The 20,310-nt window shown below is 38.7% G+C and overlaps 1 protein-coding gene across 4 annotated transcripts in view; it reads right to left on the bottom strand.

Moving 5' to 3' along the window:
* Nucleotides 1-20,310, bottom strand: part of RBMS3 (RNA binding motif single stranded interacting protein 3) — a 432,183-nt gene that overhangs the window by 56,782 nt on the left and 355,091 nt on the right. For 3 of the 4 annotated variants that reach the window (XM_062496477.1, XM_062496494.1, XM_062496485.1), the window contains exons 8-10: nt 12,571-12,617; nt 5,338-5,434; nt 2,734-2,784 (exon numbers count right to left, since the gene is read on the bottom strand). In XM_062496477.1, the coding sequence (XP_062352461.1) occupies nt 2,734-2,784; nt 5,338-5,434; nt 12,571-12,617 (195 nt within the window). Of the gene's footprint in view, nt 1-2,733; nt 2,785-5,337; nt 5,435-12,570; nt 12,618-14,760; nt 14,766-20,310 lie in introns of all 4 variants that reach the window. The other variant, XM_062496503.1, reaches the window with a different exon arrangement.

Genomic DNA, 20,310 nt, shown 5'->3' with positions numbered 1-20,310 from the left:
GGCCGACCTACTGCAGAGAATATCACTGAAGAAAGAGCTTTGTATTTGCTGCCCAGGGAGGCAGGTGGGAAGGGAGATGAGATGGGCAGGCAGAGGAGGGAGGGACAGGCAGACACAGGATGGTGGTGCCATGCAGCACAGCTCTTCCCTCCTGTCAGCAAGCCTGCCAGTCTGGGGAAACACTGCCCTGTCTGTGCACAGCACGCTGAGTGAAAAGCCCCCTTTGTCTCCTCTACAGCATGGTTCTGCCTATCTTTTTGCCATGAGGGTGGCTACATGATGTTAAATTATACATAAATATCAAGTAGAACTTTCTGTAGGAAATGAAAAGCTAATGATCCAGTAACATGATTTAGTGGATACTTATAATAAAAACAAAGAACTAACCACCACTGTTTGAGCAATTCAAACTGTGCTTTCTGTATGAGTTCATCTCTACTGACAAAGAATAATAGAGGCTTAACAAAATGTTCTGCTTCCTGGGGCAAGGGGAATGTAATATGTATCTGTAGTGGTGTCCAGGGGGACATCACATGCCACAGTCAATCACCTCATAAAATATTATGAAGTAAAGTGGTGGCAATTTAGATAATAACATGGAAAATTAGCTTACAAGAAGAAATAAAAAAAGCTAACCAAATTAGAAAGTTCCCAGTTTCATCAGTTTACAGGATTACCAAAACACACATCCTTAATTCTGCCAACTTTATTGTAATATTTTCTCTTTTTTTTTTTTCTTTTTTTTTGAGCTTTGGAGGTGCCTAGAATAGAGTCTACAGTTAGGCATGAAAGTACAGAAGCTTAAAACTAACACAGATTCTTTATTTTCTTTCAAAACAGACCATTAATTCGGAAGTCTCCTGAATTCTCTGTGTGGTAATACTCTGACAAGTTTTTAGACATTTCTAATAAAGAATTCATCTCTGAATGAAACTTGGGGAATGGTAGTTCTGCCTTTCTGCTTTTATGCTTCTTTGGTACTAAATGCCTCATGTCGTCTTACTTAAGAACATAATCTTTGGAAAAATGTGGGAAAAGTCTTTCAGTGAAGAGACTAGGATTGTTAGAGAAAATACATGAAAGTAACCCAGGATAGCAATGAGACAGGAACAGAAATGGTACAACACTTATGTACTATTCATCTGCTTTTCCACCTAGAATCACACTTTCTTTTTTTCTTTTTTTTTACATTACTCTCTGGTTGACAACAAACACCAATTTAACTTAGCATTTTGAGGGTGCCACTCACTATAAAGGACAGTTTTCTTTTTGTGTTCTTACTGAGGGGTAAATACATTCAGCTACCTCATCATAATACCTCTCCTAGGACTGCAGAAAAACGCTTTGGTTAATATTGTCAAATAAAACTCCAACACACATATGCACAAAACCTTGGGTTGGCAAAGTGCTTAAGTTTTTCTTTTAGAAAGGGAGTCTTTCTGCAAGGATTGGAGATTTTTCAGCTTCCACAAGTCTTGTAACTCATCATATACACACATCTAAGACTTCTTGTGGTTTGCTATTAAATTCAAATATTAGAATACAGGACTGATGTTAACTGTGTTAATTTGTTCAATGCATTTCATCTCCCTCAAGGAATACAGCAACAGCTTTTCTCCACTGAGATGGAAAGTTCCCCCAGGGTCTGCAGGGAGGTGCAGCACAACAGCAGTAGGAACTGGGTGCCCAGTCAGTCCCACACTGTGGTCCCTGCCTTGTGAGAGAATGAAGAACTTGCCTCCAAAGAGCTGAGGGCTGCAAATTGGGATGAGAGACTTGTGCAACTGAACAGATATGTAGTGTAATTATACCCAGGTTGCTATACAGCTAAATCTCACCAGAATTTACACTACTGTGAAGTCAGTATTCAATATTTGAACAAAAATATGAATAACAAACAATCCTAAGCCATAGACCTTCATTTTAATTTTACTGTTGTATAAATCAATGTATAGATGATTATGTGGAGCATACATTTAAATTCTGATTAATGACACTATCAAGTGGATTTATACCTGAGAAACTCATCAAAGGTAGAAATGTAACTAAAGTGATCTGGCTATAGTGGAATTAGGTATGGTGTTTTCTCCTGGTACATTGCTAATATTTAGGCAAAGTACATCAAAACTCTTCTTTGAGGTAAACAGAAAATCAGCTGCACTACTTTTAATGGATGTTGGTTAGCTGCATAATGCAGCTTTAAGTAGTTGTAAATGAATAAACATGACTCAGGGAAAAAAAAAAAAAAAGAGTTGACTGGACACTCATAAAGCAGATTCAGATTTGGGAGAGATTCTCTAAAACAGTTGTGCTTCAATCTTTTCCACTATGCTGAAATGCATTACTGAGGCACTGAGGATCCTTCATATAAAACTGCACAGGACATTTTTGAAGGCTAAGCGTATAAGGGAATGGTCACATGTTGATCCTGGCAATGCAAAGCACACAGGAATGCTATTATCTTGCAGTCCCTGAAGCAGAGCTCCAGGAGCAGCACTTCAGAACTTTTTATTCTCTTACAATCAGTGCAATTAGAAAACACATCACCCATCTTCCCCTTTCCACTAAATCAAATGGTGCTCCTTAAGGAAACAGGACCTTTATGGCAGAGGGCTTTTGTCACAGGGAGCAGTTGGCTGCTCTTACATGACCAGGACTTTAATGTGGCTGGACAAGCAGACCAAGGCTACAATGGAAGCACTTTTAGCCAGATATAACCAAGCATCCACTTACTGTTGGTTGCATAACATATGGCGGATGAGGCATCCATGAAGTACTCTGGACCTGCACATCAAATACTTTTAATTAGCATTAAAATGTTTAAAACTTAATGATTTACTCGAAAATATTCTCTCTATTACAACTAAGGTGCTAATTTTTGACAAAAGATGTCTTATAACTCAACACAAAATTAATTTACTCTTCATAAAGTTAGTGACAAAGAGAAAAGCTTTCAAATTTCATTTGATAATGTTTTCCACCAAAGTCGGAAGTCTGACTGATTGCACCACTTCTATGAATCACAACATTTTATCTCGTAAAGCAGTCTTCAATATTCCATGTTGTCCTATTTTTTCATTTGCATTGTTTGCTTTCATCCATCAATATAATCATGAACATGTCATCCAACCGACAGTGCAGGAGACATAAAATGTTCAAAGTTTACTTTCAAAAGTATCTGTATGAACTTTTAAAGGTATAACATTTTCAGAGTTTTCAGAACTACTTACTCTGTTTCCAATAAGAACTGCATATCTAATTCGGAGTTATTGAAAATTATTCTAATTGAAAGCTTTCACAGCAAAGCTGGCTTAAGAAGTCGGACCCTCCAGGATCATTCTTAGCTTGATCATCCTGGGGTCTATTCCCACCAGAACTCCATATGCATGACCAAAGACTTTCTTTGCTGTTCTGCCTTATGACTGCCATGTAACATATTTCAAAGATATAACAATTTTACTAAGAATTAAACACATTATAGAGTGTTTGCATATTTGTGGTGACATCTCTGAGCCATTACTCCCTTTTGTGCTATGTGTGAATGGCCCACATGCTATCATAACTCAGACTCAGCCCCAAGAGTTGTATATTTTAGTTTCCTTTTGCATCAGTCTGGGCACCACAACACACAAGTACACAAAAGATGTAGCTGTGCTACAGCCATCAGAGGACACCTCACTTGCTGTCACAGAGATGGAGAAAGCTGCAGGGTCCCATTTCTCCAGATGGCCTGTGATTTTGCTCATGAAGAAAGAGAAATAACTGTATAACAGTGTGCTCCAACTTTTGTATATGTTTATCAAAGTCTATTTTTGGTTGAAAAGCAAGTTCAGCAAAACATCTTTAGAACAAAAAACCATCACACCCACATGCAAACACACCTCGACTATGACATTTTCTACTGTGAATCCCCATGAGTTAAAACACTGAGCTGCCATAGCTTTCTGCTGCTCATTGCTCCCACTCTTACACCACTTCAGTTCCTTTATCATGCCTGGGCAAATGTCTTTGGGCTTATACTGCAAACTATCTAAGGAAAATGATATGGGTTTTAAAAAAAGAAAACAAAAAGAAATTGTTTGGGTGTAAACACATGATACCAAAAACTGATTCAATGGTTCAAAACAGAATGGGAAAAGGGGAGCAACAGTGAACTCTGGAGAAGTGATGAAAGTAAATGGCTGAACTCAGTGGCCTGAATATAAGAGGGAAGTAGTATGGCACTTAAGCCAGCTTTGCTACTGAGAAAATTGCGTGTGAGCTGCATTTCTGTATCTCTGGCATTGACTTGTCTTTGCTGCTGCCATTACTGAAATTTACTGAATTTACCTCATCTTAACTACTTTTACATAGCCATGTAAAAGTGGCTATATAGACATCTAAAATAAAATAATACAAAAGTTAAAGAGATTTTCAAGAATCATTTATCTTTGAAGATCAAGTTTAAAGTAGAGTAACTACCCAGAATTATCTGCAAGCAGTACCATACCATCTGCAACCCCCCCAGCCCCAATGAATGAACCCTAACATTAAGAACAACCCACCATGCAGCTTTGAAAGTTTGGGTAGCTTATTTCAGGTAGGACTCAGGGCTGGAGAAACACAGATGGCACAGGAGAGAAATAACTAAAATTGGAAAATATATAGTCAATGACCAGCTTCTGTGACGTGACAAGTTCTCAGACAATGGCTAATAACAAAAATATACTCTCTGGTTTTGACTTCCCTCTCAGAAAGCCAAAACGAGACAATAATTTCCCAGTGGAGATATGAGAGGGGTATGCTGAAAAGAGAAATTCTGAATGACATGGCATATAACATACTAAAGAACCATTTGAGGACCTGTCCTCAAGTAATTCGCTTTGTCAGAGATTATTGGATAAAAATGAGTACTTTTAAAGGATGCAGTTACTGGAAAAAATACAGCTGGGGTCAAAAGGTCAAAGCATAATGCAGTCAACATAAATTATTAAGAAAAAACAAAACAACAGCTTTAAAAAAATTTGGCTAATGAAGGGGAGCCAAAATGAGGAAACAGTTAAATAAGAATGGTAAGGTTCAGGTGTTGTCAACTGGAAATTGAGGAAAACCCTGCTTATCAGAGAAGCTGATTGAAATTAAGAATTACAGTGGCTTTCATTACTGCTCTAAAGAATGCAGGAAGCACTTAAAACTCTACCCAATGATATCTGACTATTACTAGAGAGCCCTTTGTTTTAAGTGTGACTCAAGAATGCAAGCACTCACACAATTTTCAGTGGAATACACTCTGCCTTCATCCACATCCAAAACATAATTAACTGGGAAACACAGTAGACAAGTGCATATCTGACGTACCTGATATGTAGAGACAGGGGAAGCAGCAATGAATGGCGTGATTGATGTCTGTGGAATCATGCGGTTTGTTGGAATACTGTACGGTGAGGAATAAAATCTGCAAACAAAGAACAAAAGCGAGATTTTTTTTTTTTTGAACCTTTTGAATACTTAGGTTCTGACTAAATAATTCACTGCCTCCTGGGCAAAGACAAAAAGAGTCTACCCAGGTAATTATGTCCATCTATTTCCAAAACCACAAGAAAAAAATGTGATGGCTCCATTGAGCAGATCTTGAAAATGGAAAGGAGGAGGAATATTTACACAGAGCATATTTTTTTTCACTTCAACTAGCACAAATATAGAACTTCACAATACAAGAAGCAATTATCTGAAATGCAAAGACAGCTGATTTTCCAGGGCTCTAGCTAGTGAAAGGAAATTTCTTACACAATATCGAAGACAACATTACCGATTTCATTTTTACACAGGGTACTGTTTTCTTTTCATATCCTAGTGCTTCAGTGCTGAGAATAACACATTCTATATACATGCCTGAACTATTTTATTAAGGGGTGGCTACAAAAACTCTGGCTGAATTTTTCATATTCATCTAGGCAGAGAGCAAAACCCCCTTCTTCTAGTGAAATGTATCAGGAATTATGAGGCTAAATGCCCCAGGCAGCACTGAAAATCTCAGATTTAGCAAGTTTTATTTCCACTCTTGCATGCTACGAACTGAAGCTACACCATCTCTTGCTTGATGGCAATAAATGTTATATTCTTTCTTCTTCCCTGTAGGTTAATGATTATTGATAAAATTATCACTTGGAAAATATCATCGTCACTGCTGGAATGTGTTAGTACTTAATATATGTGTGCTAGTAAAGATTTTTGCATTTGCCCTTTTTGCAGTTTTAACTGTAAGCCAGAACAATAAAATTCTTTTAAAAAGAGTGTTTGTGGTTTTGCAGTTGTCTAAATGCCTGTAGTTTGGACTCAGAGAGAAATACTCATGTGCAATGTTCTTCTGCATGATTTAAAATTCATGTCGCTCTTTCTCATATATGATGCACCAGTAAGTACCAGAAGATTCTGTACAGTGAAGTGGATTGCATTCCCTTTATTTTTATATTTTTCCCCTCCCTACTCTGAGGCAATCAACAGCAGCTTTCCATGAGAGCTATGCAACAAAATAAGGAAAAAAAAATCATTATTGGTGTTTAAACAAGTGCTCTATTTCCTGATCACCCTGGCATCACAGATTTAGTACTAATCAGTCTAGTTCAGACTGGATGCATTCATTCTGGATGCAGGCTCAAATAACCACTGACTTCAACCAATAGCCTTGGAAAAACTGGCTGCTCTCTTTGAATGTTGGGCGGAAATATTCAAAGTTAGGAGGGGAGAGGGAGACAGAGAAGCAATCAGTTGTTCTTTCTATTCCAAATCAGATTTTAAAATGCCAAAAGCAGCAGGTGGCATCTGAGTGATTTTTTGTTTAATAGAAATATAATGCTATTTTAGGACCATTTATCTGCCCTCACAATGCTCACAGAGACTATTTTAAAACTGTGCCTTTGCCCAATTTTATTTATATCCTATTATGAGAACTTAGAGGCATTTGTATCCCCATGCTTATACCAAATATTAAGTTCACACAACATCAAGGGAGAAGGGATTTTTACACCACTGGGTAGGATCATCTCTAGCACTAGCATGTTGCATATTATCTAATTCCTTTTACAGGGGTCTTCTCGCTGATCATTTTTAACCAGAAATCCACTTGCTAAGTGGATCAAGTAAAAAATGTTGTGTGCAGCAAATCAAAATAGTCAATGGCAGACTGACAGAATTTAGTCTATGGGTAAAATGTGTAATGTATAGAAATACATATAAAACTCTTACACTAAAAGATAATATAAAACCAAAACTCTTGAGAAAATCTCACATTTTTGTTCATTCCTTTCTCATTCTGTTCATAAACCTGGCACTGATGCTGGGCTCATACACATAACCATGTATAAACTACTCGGACAAAGACAAGTACAGGGAAGAGACAACTTTCCATTTGGAAGTAGTGCTGACTCTTTGGAATAAACTCTCCAGTAAATCTCAGCAAATACTAAAAAATTTACAGAAAATGTGTGCTAAGCCAAGAATTTCACAGACATCTTGCCATTTCAGTTTCAGCTTAGAGATGCATTTATCTGAATAGTACACAAGCCTGCAGAATATATGCTATGGTAACGTGGTAAATACAGCCCTTCCAACAGCCCTGCCAATACCAGTTATCTGTCACCATTTGGAATTCTCTCAAATAAGCATCAAATAAAACATACTGCTAGGACACTCAGCTATATTGGGAAAATTCGTGCACAAGGGCATCAAGGAAGAGAAGGGAAGAAACTTTGATGCTGCAAATGACAACACAAGAAAATCCAGTTTATATATTTTAATAATAATAATAATAATAATAATAATAATAATAATAATAATGAGTATAACAATCTCAGCCACTGTGACAGGCCATAAAGAAATAATTTTGCAGACAGGAATCTCTTTCATCAAGAGACAAAGGCTTGTCTTCTTTCCTCAGTGCCACTTGTGGCCAAAAGGATCTAATAATAAAGGATATGGATGTCTCTGCCACATGTGAAGTACAGTGGTGGGGTGAGGATAGACATGACCTTGCTGGGGATGGACACAAGCAGAGTCACCCTCAGGTAAGGCATGCTCAACCTACCACACTGCTGGAGTCATTTGATGCCAGGACAGGGCTCATTGACAAAGAGGGTTCAACACTCCCTCACCCATGGGACACTGAGACATTTCCCTCAATTCTCTTTACATACAAATGGGCTAATACCCTCATATGTAAGTGGCATAAGAGGCATGCTGGGGACCTAATAAGAGGCAAGGGGAACAAAAACACAAGAGTAGCCTGTTCTGGCACAAGCCCTACAGCACAAGATTTGCAGCTGAGGACCTTGCTATATTCAGTCTTAGGCTTTGCCTTCTCTTTTTTCTGAAGGCTTAGGGAGAGGTGAAATGAGGTGGAAGATGCCAGCTGCAAGCTGTAAGTTCCTTCAAGAGAATACAGGACTCTCAGTCTTCAGAATATCTACATCAGAAAGAAGAGTGAAAAGAGATATGAATTATACTGGCTTTGACTTGTTTTAGATATATTAAATTATGCCTTCATGTTTCCTGGCATTAAAATGCACAGTGTATCTAGTACAGCACACTAGGTATTAGAAGAGCTGCAGGCTTTGTGGTGTGGTTGACCTGTGAGCTCTAAGGAGAGCTCTCCAGAAGGCTCAGCTGCATTTTCTGAATATTCAGTCCGCATCCTTACATTGGTCTGTACAGTTTTTTGCAGGTGCAAGACAGTGTCCCTGCTCCTCAGCTGCAATTGCAATGCTAGGAGCACAGGCGTGCAGGTGGCAAGGGCAAGTAAAATGGACATCACCCTTGTATTAAAAATAGACTTTTTCAGCATGCCTAGATAAGCAAAGGGGAAACTCATCACCAATAGGTGAAAAGATGCTCCTGGAAGTTCCTGTATGGGGGTTTATAAGGGGCTCAAAAGAACACATTTTTTATGGGATGTTAAAAAGAAGCATATCTCCAAAACCTCATCAGGCACACAGAGGGAGCGCTTTACAACAGTTTCTGTTGCTTGACAGACAAAGCACATACTCCCCTGCTACACCAACCCTCCCTTTGCATTTGGGGACTGTATTATCTGCAGTGTCTGGTCACTATTTCCCTGCCAAAAAGCTGAAAAAAATCCATATGGTTCCCATTCTACTGGGGAATGTGCAGGCTACCAGACAGAATCTGCACAAGAGCAAGATCCTATTTGCACTGCAGTAAACACCATTTGCTCATGCCTCGCGCCTGTGGGCAGTACTGAAAAAGTTAGATTCATAAATAGTATCCTGGGGCTCCACATAATGTAAGAGTATTACCAATCATTATCAAGGCAGCAATTTTCTGTTGCAACACAGCACACAGTCAGATGTTGGAGTTGGAAAAGACCTTTCTGAATATTGAGCCCACTGGCCAGCAAATGCGCAGAATTGTCCCCCAGATATGAGGTACTAAACTGATACAGTACATTGTAATCTTAGTCAAATGGCCAGGAGGACTCCAGCCTCAGGAACATTTTAAATGAGCTTCCTTACAGTGCAAATACAAGAGCTCTATCCTGCTCCTTGTATGAGTGCGTAAAACTGCTAAAACAATATTAATGCCACAAATTGAAAAATCAATAGCATATTGCAACAGGCACACTACTCCCCAAAATAAAATCTGAGTACCTTTGTAGGCACAATTCAGAAAGGACTGATTATAAAACAAACAAAAAAAAAAAGGTGGTGTGGTTGCCAAGTGAAAAGATCTACTGAAGTGTGTGCTTATCATATCTTCAGTACCTCATACTGCAATGCTATGGTACACTATGGGCTGGATAGTCCACTCCATTATACCAGTTTTATGCTGATGTAACTCCACTGGATGCTTAAACAGAGCTACATGGGCATAAAAACAATATAATGAAATGGAGAATCAAGCTTTACAATGCAATAGACTCAGAAAAAAATAATCTATTCCTTTATAGGAAAAAAATCATAGTAATTTTTAGTGAAAGCCTCTCTCACACTCTCTTTTGTTTCATTCCTGCTATAGACTTTGAAGGTAAATATGCACTTACATGGTAATAAAAGTGATAGTATGACACCATGAACAATAAGAACCTACCTTTTAATTTGGAAACAAGAGTCCAGATTCTTCCCTGAGGTTTGGTTATGGCCCAGCTCAAAACCTAATATAATCCACACCTCTTAAGGAACTGTGAATTTTAAATACCACCCCATAACACCGGCTGCAGAGACAAGTTTCTCTAGCAGGCTTCCATCCTCCACATAATCCTGTGTGGATTTAGCAACTTAGATGCATCCAAATGCACCCATCAACCCTACAAATAACTCTAGTAAATGTCAGCATGTGCAGGTAGTCTTTCTTTTTAAATTTTGTTGGTGGTTCATAACTCTTCTGAATCATCACCTTGACTTGGTATCTTTATATTTGGTAAAGCAGCATGGTGGCCTCAGCTGAATGCTACAAGGAAAAGGTTTTACAGGTCTTTGGGTGACATTGCTCCGTGCAAACCTTAGTGGCTTGGCCCACATTACAGCCAAAGTGTTCTGCACCCTTTTAAGCACAGGGGGGTGTGGGCACAGCATCAGCTTTGTGCTCACTTCCACATTGTCCTCCCCATGAGGAAGATGCCCCTTTGCTCAGTTACCCTGTGTTACTTCACAGAGCTTAAGAGCCTTCAAGGCTCTTTCCCCATGGCCACACACTGATGCCCGTGTCTTGTGTCAGTGAGCAACAGATCACATTTACACATTTCACAACCAAAGCATCAAGGTGCTCCCAGACTTCACTAAAATAAAACTCCTGACCTAGATCTTCACTGTACTTGCAAGTAAAGAAGCTTATGAAAAACAGAAAAAACTTAAAACTACAGGATATGTAGTGATTACTGTGTAATGTCTAGGGAGATAAAAAACATTCCTGTTGAACCAAAATGGTCCTGATGATCCTCATGATACTGCACACAATCAAGATCTCACCACAAGAGCATTTTGAATGATGGTTCAGTCCTGATAAAACTGAAAATATTTTGACACTTTAGAAAAAAGACCTGTGTCAAAGTAGTAATTAATTGTTACTCTTTGAGAGATATCTGGTACTGTAATTTATTTCTTGCCTTAAAAATAAAAGAATATTTTAAAAACTGCAGAACTGAAATTCTCCATTGGGTACAATTTCTTTACCCAATTATCAGTTACAGCATGTGCAAACAACTGAGTGACCAAATCACCTGAGCAGCCTGAACACCATGGGTGTTTGATTCTGAGCTAAATTTCACAACTTCAAAAGAATTATTTGTGAATTTAAATTATATTAGTCTCGATGAATCATTCAAACTATGGTTTCCAAAACACTCACACAACTGACATGCAGGAATTTATATGAAAACAAAAACTGCCAGTTTTCTACATGAAACACTGGTGGATTATGAGCCAATGATTTTTTTATTTATAGATTATAATGTTTTATCAGCTAGAATGTATGACAATAGAGAAGAACAACTCATTTGTAGGTCAGAACAGGGAAACAGAAGCAGAGAATTCTGAAATCACAACTACAAAAAAGCTGTCTATTCTTCTGAGTTTGGCCTCTTCCTCCACAATACAGGAATATCACAAGTCCTAAAAAATTACTGCTTGTAAAGGAAAATTAAGCAAAATAGACTATTACTATTGTTTTTTTAAAAACTTCTAGTAATGTTAGGTTTTTTTCTTTCCTAAATGCCTCAACTAGCAGTGCCCTAACAAATATTCAACAAATAATCCCATTCTTATCTATATCAATAAATTCTCCCCTTCAGACGGAGAACACAGGAGGGAGTACACACTGAATTTGATAATCATATCATACATCTCTCTGATCAAAGAGTGACTGTCAAAGAGTAAAGGGCTGAACTTCCTGCCTCTTTTCAAATTGTTGTTAACCTAGCTGAAAAGATAGATAAATTTCAAGGATATGTTATTCTAGTTTTGAAATAACTGCAAATGTAACCATGCAGGTAAATAATATGGTGATGTAATTTCTCACTGCTCAGTTTGAGAAAAAAAAAAACTGCAATTCCTTGTGTCAGCACATGATAGGTGAGAAACAGAGTGTTGCTCAGAATTTTACCCTTAAATCCCATCTGCTTACACACTAATTTAAGGCTTTCTCCCTATCTGGCATCTTTATTCAGACAATGGAAGGCAGCCAGCCTGCAGAAAGAGCCCCAGATGAAGTAACAACTCTATTATTCAAAATACATTGGAATCTTCAGTGATTATTTTAACAAAAGCCAAGTCAGTAAAGGGAAACTTTACTGGTTTCCACTTCATGACAGAGAGAGATTAAAAAGACATCTACTAACATTTGCCAAATAGAGATGGAAACTATTAGGGAAAATAGCTTCCCATTCAAATGGATATTGCAAACAAGAAGGAATAAAATGAAAAGGAAAACTAAAGAATAACTTGACAATGTAGCATTATGTGCTTCAGACAAAATATGACTGAGTGGATTTGCTTTTCAAAAAGTTTCACTATAGAAAGAGAAAACAGAAGATGATATTGAAAATAATTTTTAAAAAGACATAAGAAAACATGCATTTCTTACCCATTCTGTATAGCAGCTGTTGGATCATAAGTCAAAGCCATGCCAGCCTGCACATAGTTAGGGAAGAAAAACAGATTTTTACTATTACTGCAGGAAAAGAGTAAAAAAAAAAAAAAAAGAAAAGAAAAAAAAAGAGGTGAATCATATTCAAAGCCAATATGAATAAAAACTGAACACAACTTAAATAGAAATCTGAATTCTCAAGGGAAGCTTAGATGGCCCAAAGCAGCATGGACAGATTGGGTGTTTTCCTAGCCCGAGAAATCACTGAGAAACAGATCTGTTCAGTCTGCTGGTTGTCATTTTTCCATAACACTTAGGGCAAATGGTGGTTTTGTTGCATCAGTATCAATTAATAACTACAGGGAGATCAGTGCCTTTACAGCTGATTAGTCACTATAACAAGACAGGCCCAAATCCTGCTGTTGCCTGTGAAATGGATGGTTGGTAAATATTCCAAAGCCAACTTCATGAGAGATTCACAGGAAGGAGTCTCATCTTTCCTACAAAGGTCACACCCCATATGACCCCTGCCTACCATTTCCCTGGGGTGTAACTGTACTTAGAGGTAATTAATTATCATGAGGCAAGAAACAAAAAATAGACTGTGAAGAAGAAAAGCTTGAGCTTTCAAACAAGGCTTTTAAAATACTTCAGAGATCTGGACAGCAAAAGAATTTGTTAATGTGTTACACAGAGCTTTTCAACTGCCATTTAGCACCAGGCAGACCATGACCTGTGCAAGAGGATTTGGAAGTGTCAAAACATTGTCCAGTTAACAACTGTCATCACTGCCACCATTAGCAGACATAGGCACAGGTACCACAGGAAAGGCAGTGAGAGAGCAGGGCTGCAGACAGAATTAAACACTCCACCTTATGCTCCAAGATAGCAGTCAGGGTCATGCAGGAAAGACCTTTTTTTTTTCCCCAGCATTCACTTAAAGACATGGAACTGACAATCTCTCCTCCCACATACTGCATTTGCTTTGACTTTTTGCCTTCCTTATCGATTTTTATTCCTCCCTTTGTGAAATGCCTCCCAGTGTAGGACCTTCAAGAGATGGGAAGAAGTTGTCCTTTGTGCAGGGTAAGAAGTGCAGAGGAGAGAAACTCTATTGCTCAAGGTGCTGCTCTCCCTGTGGGAGCAGCTGAAAAAACGCCATGGCACCATCCTGCCCCAAGACACTGTGTTGCTCTTCATTTTCATACATATCCTATGCTTGTTGCCTGAGACAGGCAGTATTTTCTTCAAGGACAGATGCTTTACCAACCACGTGGCATGGTCTGTGTGCTCCTGCTGGGAGCTTTCCATGCCCCTAAAGCCATCTACTGAAGTACTTTTGAATAATGGCACCTGCCCCCTTCCAGATGGCTGTGCAGACAGGTCAGGAAAGCATTTGGGCTTGGCTGGTTCCCAGGCAGGCAGGTGAGCAGCCAGGGTAAATGCACCGGTGACCAGCAGGCAGAGAGTGGGCAGCACTCCTGGAAAAGCTGGGTTAGCCCAGCAGCTGCAAACTGGTCTAAGAAGAGGCGGTCCAGATTTCCAGAGGCCAAAAATAATTTCTGTTCTGAAAGGCCAGGTTTCATGCTAACTTATGCTGCCAAAAAAAAAAAAAGGTTCGTGTCCTTATTAATTCTGTATATTTCTCTCATTATTCTTTTAAGCAGATGCTAGGGAAAAAGTTTTGCTTTATGAAAATGCCACTGTTTTAATAAAATATGTAGTCTCTCCCGAGCAAAGGATAATTCAGGAGACTAAGTCCAAGTATATGTTGCTATTTTTTAAAGAAATACTGATTTCATACAAAGAAAAATAAAATGGCTATTTCTGTCATTTAAAAGTTTAAAATGTCAGAGAACTGAATTTAGGGAGACCCAAACAACTACTAATTTTGATGTAAAAAAAAAGAAGATAAATTAGCTTAGAAAATCATAATCCCTTATGTAACTTGGTTTTATATTCTTATGTCTTATACATGCTCAGCACATCATATTGTTTAGTAAGGTTGCATTAATTACTAATGGAAACATATAAATTTCCAAACAAAAGAGAAAAGAAAACTTTTTAGCTGCAATTAATTTTTGAGGAAACATACGGTCTTGTTTTCCTTTCTCTTTTCAACACCTATAAAATTTGTTATTACTTTCTTTTTCTATTCCTGCACCAGTAAAGACAAATGTTACGTACAAGCCCTAGAGGGACAGAAAAATTAATTCTAACAACTTTTTTTGAAAATGGTCTTTAAAAAACTTAAGATATTCTTTTTAAATTGAGGTGCTTACATTTTACCTCTCATCACATGTCTACTCAGACTTAGGGAAGAAACATAATTTTTTGGGAAAGGACAGATACAAGCTTTCTAAATTAAGGAGTTTGTAGATCTAGCTTAGAGTTGCTGAATCAGGACTCACTATATCCTGTAGCTTGCATTAGTGACTGGGGGATAAAATGGCAGCAAGGTTGGTGGGTCTGGAAGAAAAAGCAAAAATAAACAACCAGTCTTATTTTAGTTTCTTTGACATAAATAGGAAAAAAAGGTCCAGGAATGAAAACCTGCAGCAGCTCTTTCACTTGCTGTCCATGTGAGACCTGCAAACATGTTTCTGCTGCTTTAATTTTCTTTTCTCAGGGATATTTCGCACATGGTCATGGCTTGGGCACTCGGCTCACCCTCCAACCCCATCATAGCCACACCTGTGTGTGTGTGTCCATGCAGACAAACAGCACAAACTCAGTTCTCTACATTGTTATTGAGAACAGGGGGTACAGCTGTGATCCTCAACAGTACAAAATATGAAAGGCTAGACACTCATCTCCTCCTTATCCACGTCCCATATCCATACTGCATGGCGACAGATTCCCAGAATCTGTTCAAGCACTTCAGCAGTGACCACTATAAATATCACCATCACATTTACCAGTAAATGAAAAGTTTCACATTAGACAAATAGGACACAGCACGTGGCAATATGTGCATATGGTAACCACCTACGGTTGGCCCAGTAATATTGCTAATATCCCCCATTGCTGCATAGCCTTAAACAGCTGCTATTTCAAATAGCTGCTAACACAGGACTATTTACTTCTTTCTCATCAAGTTGCATAATTTCTCCCTGCAAAATTACGCTGGCTGGAAGCCCAGGAGTGGCAACACTTAGCCTGGACCAGTCAAAGATTTATAGTCCGAAGCATCCTCATTCATCAGGAATAAAAACTGATGAGCAATAATAACTTACTGGGAAATTGTCTGAACTTTCCTCCATGGCAGACAAACAGGAATTCCAAAAATACCAAATGCAGAATATTAGGGCTGGCCTCAGACTTGAGTGTGAGAGAGGTCTAGCTCATTCTGCTAAAATCAGAATTGAATATAGCTGTCATAGTGCTAATACAGGCTGAACTATACCAAGCACTGGCTGATGCCTCTTTAGGAGCCCTCTGCTGTGCTGAGAGATTGTTTTCTTCTGTGTCTTTTCACCCACTGGCTGGCTTGTGTCTCAGTGGAAGGAGAGGGTCTTATTCTTCTCATGGTGACACTGATAGAATGTCACCTGAGGGAGTGGCACTGGTGACGGAATGCTACTTTAGGAAAGTATTTGTCAGATAAATCTTCTTTTAAGGAACAACTGAACCACATAATTTTCATGCCACTCAGCTAGATAATGGCCCTAGACTCAGCTCCTGAATGATAATACACTGATAGAAATAAAGGTCATTCTTAATGACTACTGGTCTGTAGTCATAAATTAACCCAGCTTGTTAAAAATATTGATTTTTAAAAAAGATTACTTAAACTATATGAGTTTACTTATCTCTTATTTTTATGAAAGTGTCTGAACTCAAAGGACACAAGGAAAGAATTATAGTTTTTGTTATTTTTTGCTGCAGTTTTCTAACTATTGACATCAGTGAAAGAGATTCTAAGAACAACAGTGTCAGTCTGCACCTGTCTTTAAATTTAGGCTCTTTCATTCAATAAAGAACAGGAAACATCAAAAAGCCTCTGGAAAACAAGGGTTTCCCCAGGAAGTTCAAGACCTTTTGTTCAACACTTTACTGTGAAAAATTTCCATGGGCAAAGATGTTATGTTTCTTTTTTGATTTTTTTATCCCCCTCTTTGGTATGATTTGAACATGAATGACCAGATCTTCAATATCATGCGAAATAAAGTGGGTTTATTATCTCACTACCCAACCCCTGTGACAACTCATAAGAAAAAACTTACCAGTGCAGTATATGTCTTCCAACAAACATAAATACCTATAAATGACCAATTACCTTCTGTGCATTTTCTGTGCAGCCCAGTATCTTCTGTGTTGCTGTGAAATTGATTTCATGAACAACTTCACAATCATTTCACCGTCTACTCTCAGTGTACCTGTCTTTCTGACACTGAGCAAAAATTCACAATATCAACCTGCTATGAGATGTGCTGTGCCTCCTCCTCCTCAGAGGTGGGGCTTCCACATCATCTCCTCAAACCTGCCCTGGCCAGCCTCTGCCTAGTGCTGGAGCACCTCTGCAAGGGGAGGCTGCCACCACCACAGGACCTTCGGCTGCACTGGAAGCCACAGTCCATTGGAAAAAGAAATGGAGAGGCCTGAAAAGTAAAAAGGGGTGAAATCCATGGATGTGGTGGGTTTTCCAAGCAGAAGGCCCCCTGGATTTCTCCTCCTATTGGGGGTTGGTTCTTTCCCTTTTCCCTCTGTGGAATTTCCCCCCCTAAGATACCTGTTGATTAGGCTCCAGTGGCAGGGGGAAGGAAGGGGAGGGAAGAGGGAAACCCCTTGATATCCAAACAGCCAGAAGAGGAAGCGGAAGGCGGGGTCTTGCCCCATTTCCCCCACGGAGTTCTGACGAGAAGGACGATCGCCGCCTGTGTCCCATCCCTGCCATCCCAGCACCGGGAGCCATCCTCACTGCTGTGGGACCCTGCCCTGCTGCCTTCTCGCTGTAACCTGCCACCATCCAGCACTCTGCTGAGCATCGGGACCCACACCGTGAGCGGAGAGCTCTCTCTCCATCTCTCTCTTCCCCTGGGACAGCGCTGCCATCACCCCCAGCCCTCCTGCAGCTCTGCGGGACCCGCCCGCCCCCAGCACCGGGAACTGCAGCTCAGGGAAAAGGTGCCTGCAGCCAAAAAACACTGGGACTGAGTTACTGTTCTGTTTGTGGGTAATTTCATAGCTGTTGTTGTTCTTGTTTGTCTTGTTAGTTATACTAGTAAAGAACTGTTATTCCTACCCCCATATCTTTGCCTGAGAGCTCCCTTAATTCCAAAATTATAATAATTTGTAGGGAGGAGGGATCACGCTTTTCATTTCAAAGGGAGGCTTCTGCTTTCCTTAGTAAACACCTGTCTTTCAAACTAGGACAATCTCTATATATCTATATATAGAGATATATTTTATATATTTATATATTTTTATATAGTATATATATCTTTGTGGGTGGTTTACATATGAAGCTACTAGTGCTTATCTTGACAGAACTGGGAATTGCTTCTCACAGCAAAGTTACTTGTCTAGGTATAAAATACATCTGCCCTAGACACTCAGGATTATGGAACCCAACCAAATAGTACCTACGTCCTTGGAGGTATAAAAACAATCCATGACTGAGTTATAAATAGGCCTGACACAGAACTCCTAATAATTTCTAAATGCATCTGCTGGTAAAAAAGGGACCATTGGCACCAGAATCAACTGCTTCATCCCTTTGCTGGTACTGACTTTACAAAAAATTTGGGGACTGTCTCAAATTACCTATTGTATGCTTCTCTCTCTAAATTGCTGTTTGCATTAGGCAAAGTTGTAATGAAGTGTGGATAAAAAGAGAAACAGTTACAAAAGTAACATTCCCAAACTATCAGATAGTTTTAGGTTTTTAAGAAAGAATTAAAATTCTTTGGATATTGCACGAACTGAGCTTGATAGAAAACAAAGGACAAAAGACTAAGGAGAAAGAGAAGAAAGGGAAGGAAAGGAAGGTAACCTATTGGCTCTTTAGAAACGAAAAAATGTAACTTAGATTATGGAAGCAAAAAAGCAATCAATGGATGAATTATTAGTGACAGTTGTTGAATATCATTACAGACATCAGACCAAATTCAATGACAAGGGGATTGCATTCAAGGGTGCATCTCACTGTTGTGATATATGCAACAATACTGTAAGGGTGGTACTCTCTTACAAGACAATGCAACTATTTAAATAGCCCAAATTTTACAGAAACTTGCAAGTGAAATATCAAAGAGTTCAAAATAGTGTGACCATTAAAAAACCCTTAATCACTTTGGGCTGACCAGATGTAGAAAACTACAATTTCTAAAAAACCATAATAAACTTTAGGCAGTTCTTTCTGTCTACCAGGTCATTTTCAAATAAACCTGCTCTTAAATACATGCATCAAAAGACTTTATTTCTGAATAATCAAAACAAGGACTCATTAAATCTGCAATAGGAGATTATGTTGCAAAATTTATGTTGTGGTTTTTAATCCAATCTGATCTTATTTTGTTACTACACTTGATTCCCCGGGTGACTTTTTGACTAAAACATTTTTAGAGATTTATGTCACCCACCTCTACACGTGTCAGTTACAATTTAGAGGTAAATTGAATCAAATATTTTACAGAAAAAGTTTGAATATGATTATCCTTTAGCACCATCTCAATACAATCTTGTCAGATTGAGTTTCAAAACAGAGTGCTTAATTAAACCAGTGTGAGGAGGAACTAGCCCAAAAGAGAAATTAACGAAATTTATGCAGAAATTATATCAGTTGCTGGGTCAGAATTTCACTGCAAGTATTTCCAACACTTGCAGGTTTCACTGTACATTTATTGCATCTGTCTATTAGATGTCTAATTTGACAGCCTTATATAAAGCCATCACTAATAAAAGCTCTCAGCTCTGTAGTCCAGAACTGGTCAACCATCACAAACACTAAGTTAAATGTTTCAGTAAATCTGCTGAATATTTTCCTGAGACTCCAAACAAGAGTATTAGGGTGAGGACTAGAAAGCACTATTCATGATCTGGCATTCTTCCCTGGTTACAACTGCCCAAGTAACCAAGCACCAAATTCAACCCCCCAGATCTCCAAAAAGGGCCTAGAGAAATTCAGTGTATTCCTAAATATTTGACTTTAAAAGGGCAGGCAATTTAACAGCCAATCAAAGTATTTCTGTATGGTTATAAAGCAATCTACAAAGATGTAAGGTAGGAATAAGATTTGCTATTGCTTTTTGGCAGTATGACCTGACTTCACAGAAAAAATAAAAAAAAAAAGAAGAAATCCTGTCTTATAAAATTCCATGGAAGCTCTTCATAAAAGACAGCATCATGACCGGAGATATAACACTACAGCAAACCTGCTCCTCCCCACTAAATCTCCTGCCATTCCCTCCTTACAGCAGAGTACTGGGCACAGCTGTCTGTCTCTACTTTGTATGCTCAAGTTTGAAGCCAGTGACAGAACAGTTGCTGTCATTTCCCTGGGATCTGCCCTTCCAAGAAATAATCCTTAAGCATGCTCACTGCTAATGTTGGTTAAACCTCAGGTGTTTTAGGAATGCCCTTCACGAAAGTGTTGAAGAATGCAAAGGCTTATCTGAACAACAGCCAAAATACATCTTGGTCTAGATACCACAGAATTTGTCCAGGGTTGAAACACTAAGCAAGTAATCTCTTGGATGCTGTTTCAATACTTTTCTTTGGGGAAGAAATCAAGAC

This window comes from Cinclus cinclus, chromosome 1 (genome assembly GCF_963662255.1).
Source record: "Cinclus cinclus chromosome 1, bCinCin1.1, whole genome shotgun sequence".
In the NCBI taxonomy this organism is placed as follows: Eukaryota; Metazoa; Chordata; class Aves; order Passeriformes; family Cinclidae; genus Cinclus; species Cinclus cinclus.
Note: the sequence above shows the minus strand (reverse complement) of the source record. Positions and strands in the feature narration are given on the sequence as shown.